This window comes from Colossoma macropomum, unplaced genomic scaffold (genome assembly GCF_904425465.1).
Source record: "Colossoma macropomum unplaced genomic scaffold, Colossoma_macropomum, whole genome shotgun sequence".
NCBI lineage: Eukaryota > Metazoa > Chordata > Actinopteri > Characiformes > Serrasalmidae > Colossoma > Colossoma macropomum.
In genome coordinates this window covers 4,179,215-4,198,563 of record NW_023494803.1, presented here as the reverse complement: position 1 = coordinate 4,198,563, position 19,349 = coordinate 4,179,215, and the positions used below count along the sequence as shown (strand labels likewise).

At 41.2% G+C, this 19,349-nt stretch overlaps 1 protein-coding gene across 3 annotated transcripts in view; it reads left to right on the top strand.

The window, feature by feature from the left end:
• ltbp1 (latent transforming growth factor beta binding protein 1) overlaps window positions 1–19,349 on the top strand; it is a 229,208-nt gene that overhangs the window by 202,788 nt on the left and 7,071 nt on the right. For all 3 annotated transcript variants that reach the window (XM_036592702.1, XM_036592701.1, XM_036592703.1), the window contains 4 exons: window positions 3,346–3,474; window positions 7,281–7,418; window positions 10,604–10,771; window positions 18,864–19,034. In XM_036592702.1, the coding sequence (XP_036448595.1) occupies window positions 3,346–3,474; window positions 7,281–7,418; window positions 10,604–10,771; window positions 18,864–19,034 (606 nt within the window). The remainder of the gene's footprint in view (window positions 1–3,345; window positions 3,475–7,280; window positions 7,419–10,603; window positions 10,772–18,863; window positions 19,035–19,349) is intronic.

Genomic DNA, 19,349 nt, shown 5'->3' with positions numbered 1-19,349 from the left:
ACATTAATGTCGTGACTGAATAAAACCTTTGCTTCATTACAGCAATGCAGTGGCATCAGGTTCAAATAACTGGCCATTCATTATAGAAAACACTTCAAAATGAAGTAAAACAACTTGAAACTGATAGTCTTTTCTTAGTAAGTATGCTAGCTAGTGCATTAAGTCATTTAGCTGAAGTTTTAGGAGACTCAAGATTTGATTTGGACTCGTACCCCAGAGACTGAAGACTCGACTTGGACTCACACCCCAAAGACCAGAGACTCGAGGCTTACACTCGTACCTCAGAGACATGGCTTGGACTTGCATTTCAGGGGTCGAGACTCAAGACTCCACACTTATTCACATTGCAGACTCAAGATTTGACTTGGACTCAAACTCCCAGAGACTCGAGTCCTGATTTGGACTCACACCCCAGAGATTCAAGTCTTGACTTGGACTCGCGCCCTGACACTCAAGACTCTGACTTGGACTCATACCCAGAGACTAAAGACTCTGACTTGGACTCGCACCCCAGAGACTCAAGACTTGACTTGGACTTACACCCCAGATACTCAAGTTCTGACTTGGACTCACACCCCGACACTCAAGACTCTGACTTGGACTCATACCCAAGAGACTCGACACTCTGACTTGGACTCACACCCCATTGACTTGAGACCAGACCGGCCACGCCCAGATACTCAAGACTCTAACTTGCACTCCAGAGAATTGACTCGAGTCCTGACTCAGATTCACAGCACAGAGATCAGAGACTCAGACTTGCACCTCAGACTCGAAACTTGATTCTTAATGGCACTCCAGAGACTTGACTCGGGCTAGGAATTGCGCCTCACTGACTCGAGTGTCCATACAAACTCACTTTGCAGAGACTTGAGACCTGGACTCGCATGCCAGGGACTTGAGATACGGATTCATACCCCAGAGACGTGAGACTCGGACTTGCGCCCAGGGATAAGAGACTAAATATGCTCTGATCTAACTTCCTCACGACCCACTAGTCCCTACGCTGTGACCCACTAGAAGGTCGCCACCCAGAGTTTGAAAAATAAAAAAACTAAAACACTGTCTCAGGAGCAGCAGTCCCAGACATTTGTAAGCATCTGACCCACATATGTACACACACACACACACATACACACACTAATTAGAGCTGTTGTGTCCCTGCTTCCCAGTCTGGGGAAAACCTCAGCGCTCAGGGCCAGTCTAATGCACTGATTTAATTTATGAAGGCAATGAGTGTGCGGTTAGCTCTGGCTGGCAGCAGAGCAGCTCACTGTGGTGTGGTTGGAAACTGTGTGTGTGTGTGTGTGTGTGTGTGTGTGTGTGTGTGTATGTGTGTGTGTGTATGTGTGTCTGTGTGTGAGTTTGTGTGTGCATATGCGAGTCTGTGTGAGCTGGGAATTAAAAAGGCATATCCTCTACATCTGCGCCTATGTGCGTCTTCAGTTACATTTGCGGATGACTCATCATATTAGCAAATATGAGCACCAACCAGAAGTAACAGATACAGATAATAAACTCTATAGACTCTCCTGAGAGAACACACCTGTTGAAAGGCGCCCCTGGCCCTGAGCTCAGATTCCGATCCAGCTCACTGGCTGCTTTTAATCCGATGCTCTGTGAGTTTGGTGCTTAAACGCTTCCTAAAATCACTTGGGGTAAGAACATATGGTAATGAATAAATGGAAATGCTTTCGCATTTGTATTCTGGGTATAAAAGAGTCTCATTTAGCAAGAGGGTTTCTAGTGATGGGAGCATAAACTGTACATGTAGTGAATAATGTTGAATGCACCATATCTATATATATGTATGACATCTCGTATATGAATTTTTGTATTCATTTTTCAGTTTTTGACATACTTTGATGGCTGTTGCCCTTTACATTGTATGTAAATATCACAGTCAATTGACTAAAAAAAATGGCCCAAAATGACTTGGACAAAAGTCTGGTTCAATTAACTTACATTAAAAAAAAACAGTAAAGTATGTTTTTTCCTTCTCCTGTAAAGTTACCATTTTACCATATGGTAGATATATATAGATATATAGACAGACAGACAGACAGACAGATAGGTAGATGGATGTGTGTGTTTCCTCCCACAGTCCATAGACATGCAATCAGGCCAATTGGACATGCTAAATTGCCCATATGTATGAAAGTGAGTGTCAGTGTATGTGTCTGTCTGTCTCAAGTTCTGACTTGAACTCACACCCCGACACTCAAGACTCTGACTTGGACTCACACCCCGAGACTCAAGATCTGACTTGGACTCACACCCCGAGACTCAAGACTCTGACTTGGACTCATACCCAAGAGACTCGACACTCTGACTTGGACTCACACCCCATAGACTTGAGACCAGATCGGCCACCCCAGATACTCAAGACTCTAACTTGCACTCCAGAGAATTGACTCGAGTCCTGACTCGAAGCTTGATTCTTAATGGCACTCCAGAGACTTGACTCGGGCTAGGAATTGCGCCTCACTGACTCGAGTGTCCATACAAATTCACTTTGCAGAGACTTGAGACCTGGACTCCTCAGAGACTCGAGACTCAAACTCGCATGCCAGGGACTTGAGATTTGGAGTCATACCCCAGAGACGTGAGACTCAGACTTGCGCCCCAGGGATAAGAGACTAAATATAGACAGACAGACAGACAGACAGATAGGTAGATAGATGTGTGTGTTTCCTCCCACAGTCCACAGACATGCAGTCAGGCCAATTGGACATGCTAAATTGCCCATATGTATGAAAGTGAGTGTGAATGTATGTGTCTGTCTGTCTGCCCTGCGATGGACTGGCGACCTGTCCAGGGTGTATCCTGCCTTCTGCCCAGTGACAGCTGGGATAGGCTCCAGCTCCCCCCCTGTGACCCAGAAGGATAAGCGGTTTAGAAGATGTGTGTGTGTATGTGTGTATACAGTGTTAATATATATTTATAATTTATATGTAAAGTATAAAGGTTTATAGAGATTATTTGGATTGTGAGTCTGTGTGTATGTTTGTGTTGTATATATATACAAACATATTCTTTTGAACACTATAAAGGTTCTTGTTTGGAAAGTTCTGTAGAGAAGCACGTGTAAGGGTCAGCTGGCATGGTACAGTATAGTACAAAACGCAAAAAGTAGTATAAAAACAAAATAAAAAAAATAGTTTGGGGTTCTAAACATGATAAATAGTTATGCTTTTTAATATTTGCAACAATATATATTTTTTTCTAATACAAGAGCTAAAGATCGAATAAATGGTTGTAGATTTTTTCATGAAAAGGTGATTGTATGCGCACTCTGTATGTCATTATAGTTGCTCTCTTGTATTTACTGCGTGTTCTTATCAGACGCTGATGAGTGCGCCCTCTTTGGGGAGGAGATTTGTAAAGGCGGCTTCTGTCTGAACGTGGACAGAGGATACGAGTGCTACTGCAAGACTGGATTCTACTACGATGAGTTCAAACTTCAATGTGTGGGTAAGAATCGCTTCCAAACCACCACATGCTCACTATAGAGACTGCACTTGTTCCCTTTTTACATTCACTTTATTTGTGTATTCTGTGTATTTGAAATCGTGATTGTACTCGAATCATTGTTAGTCAGAGAATTTCCCCTCTAGATGTAGACTAGCTGATGCACTATAGTATGTAGATCATAAGATAAAATCTTAGAAGGCTAAGTTTTATATAAAGTCCCTGTTTTGTTTGGCCTTTAAAAAAGTCACCACCACAATTTAGTGCCTAGATAGAGTAACAGTAGCTTGTTTATCTTAGTGTGTAAGCAGGAGAGTGAGAGTGCGTGTCTGTGGTCTATATGACTGTTTCCCTTCGAGTAGTGTTTTGTGAGTGTATATGAGGCCTGGGGTCTGTATGCTTTGGATGTGCAACCATGCACCCCATGCTGTGCTACTTTAGAATGTGTAGGGTTTTATTTGTGGTGGGGTTAATCACAGACGGGGGCTTTTAAACTCTATTTAGGCTAGTGTATCGACCTCTCATCTCGTGCTTGTGGTTGTGTGTGCGTCTGTGCACGGGGTCAGCGTTTGGGTGGGGAACGTCTGAGGAGAGACAGCAGGTTTTGTGGCGACACAAGCATAATGATCCAAACCACAGGACTATGGCAAACCACAGACACTCACACACAAAGTCATGGATGGAGTCCAGCCTCTGAAGCCTGCCACACCACAGAATGCCTGGTGTCACATAGCAGTGCTTTGCTGTTCATGCAGCTAGTCTCACACACAAACGTACTGGGCTGTAATTGAGGCCTGATTTAATTGGAAATGTGTTTAATTGCTCTTAGTATTCTGTCCAGATGGAATGCATACACATGCTTTCTATATATGTAACTATATGTAGTAATAATATGTCCCATTTATATTATCTGTATGTAAGTATGTATATGTAATATGCCCCATAAGTATTTTCTATATATATGGACACTATATGGACAAAGGTATTGGGACACCTTCACATTACACCTACAGGAACATTTATGAATCCCATTTTAAATCCATAGGCATTAATATGGAGTCAGTCCCTCTTTGCAGCTGTAACAGCTTCCACTCTTCTAGAAAGGCTTTCTACAAGATTTTGGAGAGTGTCTGTGGGAATGTTTGCCCGATCACCCAGAAGAGCATTTGTGAGGTCAGACGCTGATGTTGGTCGAGAGGGTTTGATGGGGTTGAGGTCAGAGCTCTGTGAGGGACAGTCAGGTTCTTCCACACCAAACTCACCCAGTCAGGCCTTTATGGAGCTGCTTTGTGCACTGGGGCTCAGTCATGCTGGAACAGGAAAGGTTCTTCCCCAAACTGTTCCCACAAAGTTGGAAGTGTACAATTGCTCAAAATGTCTTGGTGCTGAAGCATTAAGATTTCCCTTTACTGGAACTAAGAGTCCTTAAAAACAACCCCATAGCATCATCCCTCCTCCACCAAACTTTACAGCTGGCACAGTGCAGTCAGGCAGGTAACGTTTTCCTGGCATTCGCCAAACCCAGACTCGTCCATCAGACTGACAGATAGAGAAGCGTGATTGGTCACTCCACGGAATGCATTTCCACTGCTCCAGAGTCCAGTGGAGGCGCTTTACACCACTCCCTCCTGATGCTTGGCGTTGTGCTTGGTGATATAAGGCTTGCATGCAGCTGCTTGGCCATAGAAACCCATGCAATGAAGCTCCTGGTGCAGGTTTTGTGCTGATGTTGATGCCAGAGGAGGTTTGAACTCTGCAGTTATTGATCAGCAGAGCGTTGGTGACTTTTATGCACTATGCTCCTCAGCATGACCCGCTCAGCGACCTGCTCTGTAACTTTACATGGTCGACGCTTCGTGGCTGAGCTGCGTGGTTCCTAAACTCTTCCACTTTTCAATAATGTCACTCACAGTTGATCGTGGAATATTTAAGAGGGAAGAAATTTTGGGAACAGTCTTGCAACAGTGGTGGCAGCCTACTACAGAACTACACTCGAATTCAGTGAGCTCTTTAGAACGACCCATTCTTTCACAAATGTGTGTAAAGGCAGACTGCACGGCTAGGTGCTTGATTTTATACACCTGTGGCAGACACTGAATGAAACACTTGAATTCTAATATATATATATACCTCTCTGTTGTTATATGTTCCGTATGTACAGTACTTTGCAAAAGTCATATACCAACCCTGTGTATATTCATTTTTGAATATCAGAAAAAAGTACTAAACATAACAGAAAATTACACGAAGGCCTCCAGTGTAAGTGTAATATCAAATCTATCAGTACTTAATTTGTCCACTTTTTAGTTTTTTCCACTCTATTGCCTCTTCTATCCTTCCTATTTTAAAACCAACCTGTTACAGCTGCATCTTCCTGAAGCTCTCACCGACATCATGTTCCCCTTTAAGAGACACTAACGTTCACACAAGCAACTGCCCAAACTTACAGCCCAAAGTTCTTGGACCTTAATAATGTGCAGTAAGGTTTTATGGGCTGTTGAAGGGGACTGATGCGAGAAGCAGAAAATGCAACCAACTTCTGAGACTGAACATTTGTAAAAGGTCCTAAATATAGTAAGAATTTTCTATGACCCTTTCTGCGTCCCTTCCACATTAGAAATGAGATAAACACAAAGGCAGAGCACATAGGAGTACTGACACCTTCTTGTCCTCAAACTCGTCTTTAGCCTTGTAAGCCAGGCCAATGTTGGGGGGCTGTTAACAGAGGGACGGGGAAGGCCTCCAGTGTAAGTGTACATAAGGGGGGGTACAAATTTGGACCTTTTTTTTTCTAACATGCATACATGCACACGTACGCACACATACCCCATTTAGCTCCTTCGCTCATGCCTCGGCCACTTATAACGATGGCCCGAACCGGCGCTGGACCGTGTGTTTTCATTTGTGGCCTGAATGGGTGGGGAGGTGTATTTTTGAACGCGTTTAACACACACTAAATGCATATAGCAGCCACGCTTCCCAGCCAAGCCATTTACATTTCCTATTCCCCTTCCACTGTAAAACCGCAAGGCAGCGCGCACCAGCCAGCCCGGCATACTTCACAGATACGAGTGTGTGTCCAGGCTTAAGGCATAAGGTTTCTTTCTCTTTTTTCTTTCTTTTTTAATTTATTTTTGGGTATGGAGCTCATCGTAGTGGATTAGTGCAGCTGTAGTGGACTGATTCATAATACATAAAATCTAGCCTGTGGAAAAGTTATGAAAATTTTAAGTTATATAAAATGTTTATATATTATATATATATTTTTCCCCCAATATATTAAAGTCAGCAAATTAAAATTTACAGAAAATGCCATATTTAACTGTGTTCTCTGTAGAGGGTGTGTTAGATTGGTTTCAATTAGAAAATCAACACAACATGGCCTTTGGCTGGGGGTGTTCCAACTTTCGCACACAGACCCATGACTGCGAAGGAAGACACAAGCACATTCCCAGATTCACTTAAAGCAAAAGCTACAAGGCTAATATTGCTTATACCCCACCAGTTAGCATCGTGCTAATTGCATATCTGAATCATCACAGTCGCCTCTGACCACCTCAAGTGGTTAAGTAATCTGGAGTAATGTGATTTCTGACAGCATATAACAAGCTGTTATCTCTAACAATGGACAGCGGTAGGCGGATAGTGACGTCTACACTGACGGTTCTTAAGGTAATAACGTGTGGAGGTGAAGAGTTTTTAAGAGGTCTTGATTTTATTGATGACGTTTACAGCACATGGGGAAAATCGTAATTCATTCACAAGAAGAAGAAATGAATGAAAGTGTTGCTCTTTCTTTCTCTCTGCAGATACGGACGAGTGTTTAGATGAGTCCAACTGTGTAGATGGCCAGTGCTTCAACAATCATGGCTCCTACCAATGCTTCTGCACTCCCCCCATGATGCTAGCCCCAGACAACAAGCGCTGTGTTTTCCCTGCTGTTGCAGGTAAGCTCTGCATTTAACCCTGTACTGTGCGAAAGTCTAAAGCCCATTTCACACCAGATGGGGTAACCGTGCTGCGCGCAATACGCTTCTATATTAATCAACGTAGCCTTTCCCACTGTAACGCGGCACCTCAGCGGTAACGAGCGCATGAAATGCAAAAATATGCTGGGTCTGTTTCTGACTCGTTCGGCATGCCAGCAGTTTCCATGCAGAAACGGTAAAGAAATGCAATGTCTGTGCTATAATTTACGATCTATGCTAATAAACAAATCAACAAATCTGGTTTTAACTCTTCAACAAGTTGACTGAAATCCATTGAGTAGGTTAATGTTGTGAACACACAGGCATATCCTCCTCTTCATATAGAGCTACATCACCTGGTGAGAAAGCCAGCAACAGTCAAGGCAGCTAGTCAAGATTTTATTGTTGATCTCTTTATGTCATCTATATAAAGTTTATATGAGTAATAAATGGACAGTACAGATGTTTCTATTACATGAAAACACAACACAAACAGCAACCGCTCTTGCTTTGTGACATGTGTGTTGTGTCCAGTCTGAAATAACAGGCGTCACGGAGTGGTTCTAGATTAACACGCTGTGCGCCGTGTCACATCTGGTGTGAAATAAGCTTTAGACCATGAAACTACACCGATCAGGCGTAACATTATGACCACCTCCTGGTTTTTACGCTCACTGTCCATTTTATCAGCTCCACTTACTATATAGGTGCACTTTGTAGTTCTACAGTTACAGACTGTAGTCCATCTGTTTCTCTGCATACTTTTGTTAGCCCCCTTTTACTCTGTTCTTCAGTGGTCAGGACCCTCATGGACCCTCACAGAGCAGGTGCTATTTGGGTGGTGGGTCATTCTCAGCACTGCAGTAACACTGACGTGGTGGTGGTGTGTTAGTGTGTGTTGTGCTAGTACGAGTGGATCAGACACAGCAGTGCTGCTGGAGTTTTTAAACAGTGTCCACTCACTGTCCACTCTATTAGACACTCCTATCTTGTTGGTCCACTTTGTAGATGTAAAGTCAGAGACGATAGCTCATCTGCTGCTGCACAGTTTGTGTTGGTCATCCTCTAGTCCTTCGTCAGTGGTCACAGGACGCTGCCCACATGACGCTGTTGGCTGGATATTTTTGGTTGGTGGACTATTCTCAGTCCAGCAGTGACACTGAGGTGTTTAAAACTCCAGCAGCACTGCTGTGTCTGATCCACTCGCACCAGCGCAACACACACTAACACACCACCACCACATCAGTGTTACTGCAGTGCTGAGAATGATCCACCACCCAAATAGTACCTGCTCTGTGAGGGTCCATGGGGGTCCTGACCACTGAAGAACAGGGTAAAAGGGGGCTAACAAAGTATGCAGAGAAACAGATGGACTACAATCTGTAACTGTAGAACTACAAAGTGCACCTATATAGTAAGTGGAGCTGATAAAATGGACAATGAGCATAGAAACAAGGAGGTGGTCATAATGTTATGCCTGATCGGTGTAGTTTAAAGCAGTTTACCTGGGCAGTAAGCATTTAATGGTAAAAGCACTATATAGCATCCGATCTGAGAACTTCTACACCGAACATCGGCCAAATTTCTGATGTTTGTGTTTTTTATAGATAATGCAGGCACACAAATGGGTGTTCCGTTCAAATGTTTAGTAAATTTTAGGAGAATTTTTTTAAAGAGAATGATTTTAACCCCAGCCAAGACCCGCAAGTGAAAAACTTTGCAGGAATTTGTACATGTTTCTGCTGGCATGCCGCTTACAGCAAGTGGCAGAAAATAGACTCGAAGTGTAGTAGATGCTTGTTCACAATTAATGTGGCCATGTTTCGACAGATATACTTCCACACTGCAGATGTTTAGACCACTTTGTTAACTTTTGAAACTGTGCTTTCATGTCCATTCATGCCACCTCTATGACAGTGAAGTAAACAGAACTCTGAAAAGCGAAGGATAGGAATTGGGCTTAATATAGCTGATACCTGATTTATACTAATATGCCTGGATCAGCTCTGCTCCCAATCCACTAGACCGGATCGGGACATCCCTACTCAATACAGCAAAAATGTAGCAAGAATTTCTTGTTTTTGGTAAAATCATTCTTATGTTGTGCGCTGTTTAGGAGAGCACAGGTTTGGTGCTTTTTGATGCTTGTTCAATTCCACCAGCAGCACACATGATTTACCTTAATGAAGTATTGATTAGCTGAAGCTGGTATTGGATGGTAACAACAAATCCTGCCTTTAGGAGAGGTGAAGGAACGCTAACACACTGACCCACATATAATCACTATTTATTGAATTTGTATTTAATTTAATGTTAGTAATTAAAGTTTACTGCCCAGATAAACTGGTTTAAATAGAATTTTCTCAGGCCATAAATCCGTCGTACACATATTCTTGTACATAAAACTGAAGCTGTACACTTCCGTTCTTTTAAAGCTTACCTTCTTGCCAGTACTATAAGTATATTCATAGCTGTTCTTATAAGTACTTATATGGATCAATTTACTGAATTGGTTCACAGTCACAGCGTAAATGACTTTCAGACCTTTTGACTTGGGCTTCAGACTAAAATCCTTTTACTTTGAATGACCCTACACCTTAATTATGTTTATTTTACTAAAACAAATGACTGACCATTTCATTTTCTCTTTGGCAAAACAATAATATTGCCTCTGAAATAGTACAGAGTGTTTCGGTTGTGACAGTTTGACCTAATTTTGAGCATAACTAGCTGTCAAAGACAGCTTGGAACAGCTTTTTAAATTGAAAAAATGAAATTTATGATTAATCAACTTTCTTCTACAAGATCTTTTTAAAAACTATATTTTTAAAAAATGCGTAGAAATGTATTACAAATTTTGACACAATGAAATTTGTAAATAGAAAGGACCAAGTAATTCACGATTTTGTATATATTTAGCTTATTATTATCTCTATTAATGCATTGGGTTTGAATAGATAGTAACACAGTCCTTGTAAAAATATAAGGTCTGAATACTTAATGGTTTTTTTTTCGAATAATTGAACTAATTCAGTAGAATGGGTCATATACATCTGTACAGCTGTGCTTGTTGTCTAAGGTTCTGTATCAAAACATTTTTGCCATTGTCTTTGGCTAAAAACCCTACCGTGTACTTGCACTCACTGGCCGCTGTGTGTCCACAGAGCACAGGGAGCAGGACATGTTCCACAATACTTGCTGGGAGACTGTTACAGAGACACTGACCTGCAGTAATCCACTGAGTAACCGGAAGACCACGTATGCCGAGTGCTGCTGCCTGTATGGAGAGGCCTGGGGCTCGGAGTGTGCCCTCTGTCCCCTTAAACACACAGGTACACACATTGTATTTTTGTTTTCCAATATGTTGAACTAAATAGAAATTGTGCGCAAAAAAAATCCAGAAGAGTGCCCTTTTTAAGCTCTCTGTACGGAACATCTCAACTTATTCTCACTTAGAAAATCAACAAAAACGTCATTTGACTGGGGTGTTTTAAACTTTTGCAAAAGATTCTATCCAGCATTGGAGATTGTTGTAGAATCACAATAATAGACTTTTCAGTAGACTTTTTAAATTTATTTTAAGCAGTTTGATCTGGAGAAAAAAAATGCTGTCTTATTATATTGGCAGATAATTTTGCTTGATTTCTTTTTTACATCATGCATGAAACAAGCTAAAAATATCTGCTAGAAAAAGACAAATTTCTCTTAAAACATGTAAAAAATGACTAGAGGCAAGTAATAACCTTATAATGTTCTCACAAAAATCTTAAATGGTGAAATAATATCTATATCGACTAGATTTGAAATGATTTAACTTCATTTCATTATCATTTTTTGCAGTGCACACACTATGAGTGTTGCTATGCCTTAAAGACCTCTGAGAGGAAAACCTAGAGCAGAAATTTACCAAAAATCAGGATTCTCAGACATTACCCCACCATAGTGCCCCCCCACTGCAACACTGAATGAAGACATTATTTAAAAGGCTTTTAGTTAAACTATGATACTGTTCTCTTTACATATTTTTATATTCAAAGATATCAAGTGTAAGGGTCCAGCCTGTGCTGCCGGCTGGCAGCAGAGGGCAACGGCAGTGAGGCGCACCCGGTTCAGGGAACTCCAAATCCCAGAATCCCTCAGGCTGATTAGGGCCAACCTGACACACCTGTAGGGTTCTCTACTTAAGGCTGTGGCAAACAGCAGCCCTTTGTCACACCTTTGTAGAGCGGTGGCCGGTACGGTACTCAGGGTCGTTAAAGGCAGGGAAAGGCAAGGAGGGCTGAAAAAAAGAAGTTGCCCCAAAACTGCAGAAAGAAGAAAAAGAGGGCTGAAAAGAATAAATTGCCCTAAAACTACTGAAAAGACAAAAAGATGACTTAAACAAGAAACGGCTCCAACCCAAACAAAAAGTGTTTGTTCTATAAAGGAACAAAACACTCAAAAAATGATTTATGGCCATCATAAACATTAAGCAAATATTTTACATAAAATGTATTTAAAAAAGATAAAAATATACTTATTTATATTCATTAGAAGCAACCCAATTTGGATAAACCCAAAACTGATTTAATTGAATTGTATAAGACCTGTTAGATTTTCCACTAAATCTTATTAGGAGGCAGTGCGCATGTGCAATAGTAACAGGAAACGCATCATCAACCAGAATTTAGCTTCAGCTGGCGTGGTGGACATGAAATGGCTCTTTTTATGATCCTGCCATCCTTTGTTATTCAGTGCAACTGCAGTGAAACAGTCATGCGCATTAACTTGTGTTTTTAATGTTTTTGACCAAATATTAATGTTTCATTCTGTTTATTTTGAGAGAGGCTCTAGACAACACCAGCCAACTAGCTCGCTAGCATCCTTGCTAGGTCTGCCGTCATGTTAACGGGTACAAAACGTGGATTAAATAAACGATCTGAGTGATTTATTGTGAAGCAGTATATAAAGACGTAGTCCATTAATATTCAAATCAACAGTTCATGGTTTTTGTAACTGTAGGTGACCTCGGCATGTTAGCATGGTGACTGATAGCGTTAGCTAGCTAACTTGTATGATGGTTAGCTTGAGAGCTGCACCTCAGTAGGAATGTTGTGCACATAAACATTTGCTTTAATTAGTAGTTCAGTTGCGAGTGAATAGAAATTCTAAACGAGGGAATTTGATCACAGCTGAAATATATAAAGTTATTTCTTTCATATTAGACAATAAATGTTTGTGAATTTAACATGTATTGTCATTTAATACATTTACACAGTCTAAGTAGCGTAAGAGCACGGTATTCCGTACACTTCAGTATTCCGTACACTTCAGTATTCCGTACACTTGCAAATATTTCTGTATGTGTAATAAAAACCACTTTCTTGACGTTTGTCAACGATACAATCCTTTTTTCCATCAAATCGGTTGGCAAGACTATCTAAGCTGGGTTTGGACATCAATCTGTGCAAATAGTGACCGACCCCCCAGCGCCACACAAACATGACGGGTGGGGGAAACCCAGGGATGTGAATGTGAATGGGGTGGGGAAACTTTCATGACCAGTTAAAATGCATTTTAGCATGTTTAAACATGATATTTAACACTTAAACGAATATTAAACAATGTATCATCACCACGAAACACAGTGTGTTTACTGACGGCACAAACCGCAGACGCAGATGACGTTTTTTTCTTATTTCTTTAAAATTATTGGCCCAAATGTGACCAATCAAAGTGCACATTGGTTGCTAGGCAGATTTTGCAGAGTCCAACCAATCATTAAATCGGATATGACTTCGGGTATTTCCGCAATAACTACTAAAACGCGAAAAATGCCGAAATACTGTACGGAATACAGTGCTCTTACGTTAATTGTGCTGTGAATACAGAAGGTATGATTAACTCTTTAGAAATACATAAATGTTATGTTAAAGTATTGCATAAATCCTACAAGTACTTCTAATTTAAACGATATTTAATTCATTCAGGTTTATTGAACGTGATGGAGAAACATAGATTATAATACCAATTTTAACAGTGGATTTATGTATTTAAATTGAATGGAAAATTGACGTAATTAAAACACATAAGTTTTAAGTTTTGGGCAAATATTTTTTTGAGTGCAGGTGAGACATGAAACAAATTTTTTCATCCCCAATCATTGAGGTGTTTTTCCCGTTTACACCAGTGCTTCCCGGTGGCACAGCGGTAAGTCCTCGCGCCGCCATTCGGTACATCGGCCTGGCTCTGATCCACCTCAACCCCAACGTGCCAAATCACTCCATTCGCACTCCATCACCTCATTAATTCATTTAAGACCCTTTCTCACAGGTTTTCCTCTATGCACTTGGGTCCGCCTCCCTGCCGTCCCGTAACAATCAAGTAAATTTAAGGGACACTCCAGCCAAAATGAAAAACGTTACCACTGCCACTTCTGCTGTAAACATGCCTACTTGCGTCCTACAATGGTTCCTCAGTCTCTACAGTGAGATTTTTCCAATTTAAAGACGGGGGAAAAAACCTTCTGACGGCATATTTTGAGGGTGGGAGGATTTATATGAGGAACAATAACTGCTTCGTGGTGAATTTTTGGGGGCAGGGTGTTTTTAAAATGCTCTTTTTTCTGTTAGCTGGTGAATACAGATGGAAGGCAGAGAGCTAACATGACGGCTAGGAAACTGAGTATCTTTTTACAGCCAACAGTACCAAATCATCAACACAATGAAGAGAATGAATCACTCAAATGGCGAAAATGCCTCAGATAAGGAGGACAACAAGCTACAATTAGCAAAGTAGCTGGCTATCCTGACTCTTTATCTCAGTTTGGCTTCTTTTTTTGTGCCTGAAAGGGTAAAAAACTCATCTTTAGTGTTCGTTTTGTTCTGAATAAAGATAGAATCGCTATTTTCTTCACGAATTTGTCCAACGACCGCAGTGAAAGTTACACTAACGCTAGCTCGGTTGTATTTGGTTGACAGCACAGGGATTCCCAAAGGTTGTGTGATTGTATTTTCTGGAAATGCAGGCTGGGTATTGTACAGAGACAACACTGATGGACGAAAACATGAAAATTATATAAAATTATGAATTTTGTCAACCGATGAGGCTGAGTGCCCCTTTAAATAGGCTAATATTTCTCGCTCCTAGTCTTCAAGTCCTCCTGCACTGCCTGCCTCAGCTCATTACCCTTCATAAGCCCTTCATAAGGTCAATATAGGAACATGCAGCAGAGTTACTCCAGCGTCAGAATTGGGAAACCCTGCCTAAACATTACTAAAGATTGATCATTTTTGACAAAAAACAAGTTAGCTACAAGTTAGCATGCAACATGTTAGTGCCGCACACCTCCTTAGACAAGCAAGACATGACTCAGGAGTAAGTAATGGCTTTGGCTGACCTCTTCCAGCTACAGCGTACGTTGAACTTGTAGCATGTTTTCCTGCAGCCTTTTCTCTATAAATTCTGGAAACATTATTTCTTCTCAATTCCAAACAAAAAAATACAGTCCCAGGTGGTCCAATACCATGTATGGGTTTTGGGGAACGAAAGTTTATTTTGACTATTACTTTTTCAGTAAAAGCATACTTGTGGACAAACAGCAGAAAACTTTTTTCTTCTGTTAGCATATGCCTCCTTTAAACATTAACTGTTTTAAATAAACTCTTTAATAAAAGTTGCACATCAAATAGTAGAATTCTGAATAATGCAACATCTTAAAACGCAGCATCTTTTGAGCACTACATCATCCTCCTTTTAATATATGTTGCTGCAAACGTACATTCATGAGGTCCTTCTGGTGTAGATTCATGGGGATTTGCGAGATTATAGCGCTCTCTGCTGGAGGAACTTCAGACTACAAGTGATTTTCCAAAGTCATGCCAACATGCTTTTATAAAAAAACAAGGTATTTATAGCAGTCATTATAGCAGAGTCACACTGAAATTCAGTTACAGATGCTTTTGGAAAGTGTGTAGGATTATGTAATAATTCCCTGGGATGGACTGGTGACTTGTCCAGGGTGTTCCCTGCCTTCTGCCCAATGGCCTCTGGGATAGGCTCCAGCTCCCCCCCTGTGACCCAGCAGAATAAGCGGCTGATATAATGTGTGTGCGTGCGTGTGTGTCTGTGTGTGTCTGTGTGTGTGTGTGTGTGTGTGTATGTGTGTGTCTGTGGTGTGTGTGTGCGTGTGTGTCTGTGTGTGTGTGTGTGTGTGTGTGTGTGTGTTAATAATAATTATCCCCACATATCATCAAAAGGCAACATTCAGTTAGCTCAATTGTTTTCAATAGAGCAGCAATGGAAATTCTGCCACCGCAGAATTTGGTCAGCTGAATGTTCCTTCAAGAACGTTCCCGACTTTTGCTGTCAACCCACGGCAGTGGTATAAACCGGATGAGTCATGGATGCCGAAAATCTCATTATTGATGACCAAAATTAAAAAAGTACAGAGGACCCTCCTGTGTTTTTACACCTTATATAAACAATATACACTGCTTTCCTCTGGCAGTCGCCCTTTTCACGGCAACACTGTCACCACCATGGCTTGCAGTCCATCAGTCACAGTCAGTCGTATTAAGCAAATTATAAAGTTATTTTGACCGCTAACCTTACACACATGTACAGAGCCCCGCTGGTGACATCCTGTATAAATAAAAATAATGCGTGGCCACGACTTAGTAAAATCACGGCTTACTAAGTCGTGGCCACGCATTAGGATCTCATTCCCACGCCTTACTAAGTCGTGATGTCACCAGCGGGGCTCCGTACACATGCCCTTTTGTATCCCCAAGACTCAGAATCCTATAGAAGGGGTCCAGGTGTGTAGCATTACTCGTGGAGTATTCCCGTACTGTAGAAGTGTTTCCCCTGATCTAACGTACATGACTCAACTCATCGGCCCCTTTTTAAGCCATTTGTGTTTTGAATTTGGCTTTTTACCACATGGAAAACACCAAACCGTGGCCACTCCAGGACAGGAACTGGAAAACACAGTCTGGTGGTTTGTGGTCGAACGCACATTACAAACTACACAATGTGGAGAGACAACATTAAAGGCTTATGTATGAAGGGCACGTTTAGGGATTTGGAGCAGCTCAAGTTCCGTTTCACGCCTCATTTGGCATTCAAATAATTCCATATGCGAGCGTTCTTCCCTGAAATGATTGGATGATTACAGGCGTGTCGTCATCTTGCTAATGTAGCGCAGACGTTTTCCGGTCGCCGCGGCCACGGTAATTAGAAACACGTTACCTGCTGCGGCGGGGCCAATGAGAGACGCAGTACAGGATAAAGACAGAAACGGATCACGAGAGGAATCAACCCAGCGTTTCGATTCTGGAAAAAAGAGACACACAGGCTTCTCGTCCATACTTGCCTTTAGGGGATCCCTGCTGCCATCTTGAAGGTCATTCCGGTTCTCAGAAATGTCGAGGGAAGATTCTGTTGGCAGCCCATCGAACTCTTGGTTTGCCTCAAGGGATGGACTCTGCTAAACTGCAGACTTTAGACAGTGCTATATCCTATCCTGAGATATAACAACCTTATGACTAAGGCTGTGACGATAAATATCAGTATCTTTATTTTTCAAAACCACAAGGACGCCAAATATTACATTTTCAGTATATCTATGACTTTCCATTTGCTTTTAGACGGGTCAACAAAGCAACCTGAAATCAAACCTGACCTATTTTACCTTGTTTTAAGGCCTGAAAGAGATCAAAAAACGATTAGCATGATATTTTATAGTTAAAAAAAAAAATTACGATTATATTGCCGCCCCTGCCAACCAGAACATCACTGCAGCTTAGACCTACTTTTTCTTCTGTTAGCATATGGCTCCTTTAAACATTAACTGTTTTAAATAAACACTTTAATAAAAGTTGCACATCAAATAGTAGAATTCTGAATAATGCAACATCTTAAAACGCAGCATCTTTTGAGCACTACATCATCTTCCTTTTAATATATGTTGCTGCAAACGTACATTCATGAGGTCCTTCTGGTGTAGATTCGTGGCAATTTGCGAGATTATAGCGCTCTCTGCTGGAGGAACTTCAGACTACAAGTGATTTTCCAAAGTCATGCCAACATGCTTTTATAAAAAAACAAGGTATTTTTTGGAAAAGCGTGTAGGATTATATTTTCATAAATGTGATAATTTAACTCATTGAACCACTGTATGGAAAGTGCTTCTAATTTTTCTGTTTTCTGTTTCTGTTTTAATAATAATTATCCCCACATATCATCAAAAGGCAACATTCAGTTAGCTCACAGACCCTCCCTGATACTGTGTTTCAGTCCGAAATATGTCATGTACGGAAGAAAATGTGTTACGATATTATTATTATTATTATTATTGTTATTATTATTGTAAGTTCAAACAGTTCTCAGATAGGTCTGATTAGTATTTATTTTATTTTTTTTTTCATTAAAACTTTATCATGCAAGCTTTCACTGTGTTCCCTGAGCTTTCAAGTCATTTTCACATCAAGTCTGTAAAACTCAGACAAAAAAAAACTTTTGAAAATGTGCACATTAACATTAACGACAGCCTTTCACATCAGAACTACTGCTTGCTTCTGTAGCTGGTTCACTCATTTTAAGGCCTGGAGCTCCAAGCTCTGATAACTCTATCCACACATTCCTGCTGTCCAGCTTCAGATCCTTGTGAGTCAGGGTTGAACTTTTTCCAATGACGTTGCTGTTAGCGGCAGTTCGAAATGATGTGGTGGCGCTTCACAGGTCTTGGAGGAAGCCTGTGTTAGCCTTCGCCCTCCTAGCATTGATAGGATTGTGTGATTGGGGGGAGTCCTAACTAGCGGGTGGAATTTGAGACATCTAAATTGGGGAGAAAAATGGGTGAAAATCCAAGAAAAAAATAAAATAGAGCTGTGTTGAAAGATCTCACAATAACTAAACGCTGAACTATAAATAAGAACGAACAATGCTGCTTTAAAGGCCTTTTCCTCTGCAGCATGTGTTAAAGGAGTATAACCATGACCGGAGTCTCAGATAATGGAGCAAAATGCTCATTCATTCAAAATGAAAAGGGGGGAAAATTCCAATTTCTGTTTATTAATTTCTTATCATTTTAAATCATTACTACCTATGAGAAAGCAATCCCCATTGTGGATTATTAAATTAACTATCATTAAAAAATGTTCAGTAGTTAATCACACAGGATAATTTGACGGGTTTGAGAGGTTAGTTCATTACATTTTTTAAATTTTTGCACCCCACTCTTCTGTTAGCAAGTGATCACTGGCGTTGCATATGTTTGATGCAGAGGCCTGAAATAAGGAGGGGAAACCAATAATAAAAGTGGAATTGCCTCATTTTACCTTACAGCCACTACATTTCCCTCACTTTATCTCCGCTTCCTTTCTCTCTACCTCTCTCCATTCCTGCTGCCTCTCACCCTTTCACCCTCCATCTCTTCTCTAGCGGACTACGTCACCATGTGTAACATCCGGGGCGCCGTTGCCGGTAGACGGCCGTATGGCCGTGATGCTCTAGTTGCTGCTCCTGTCCACGAGTACGAGGCCAGAACTGAGTATGAGCAGCGACCCATCGACCCTGAACCTTCCTTCTATGAGGACTACGCAAACCCTACCAGTGAGTAAAGCAAGTCCTGGCCATTCCCATATCCCTCTCCTCTTTCTCCATTGTCCAGAAGTGGAGAAAGCAGCTCCTGGTGCTCATGAAGTCAAAGACGGGTGGATGCAAATAAAGCATCATGGCACAAAGTAGTGATGTGTGATGCCACTGATTTTCTTTACAATCTGGTACCTAGTTACTGTCCGGACACAATCTGGTGGTCGGATGCACTGATGGGAATAGCAATACATTCGGTACTGTGAAGTCTTGATGCAGTTTTACAGTTCCTTGCTTTGTTACTAAGCACTTGATTGACAGAAGATGAGTTGAAAC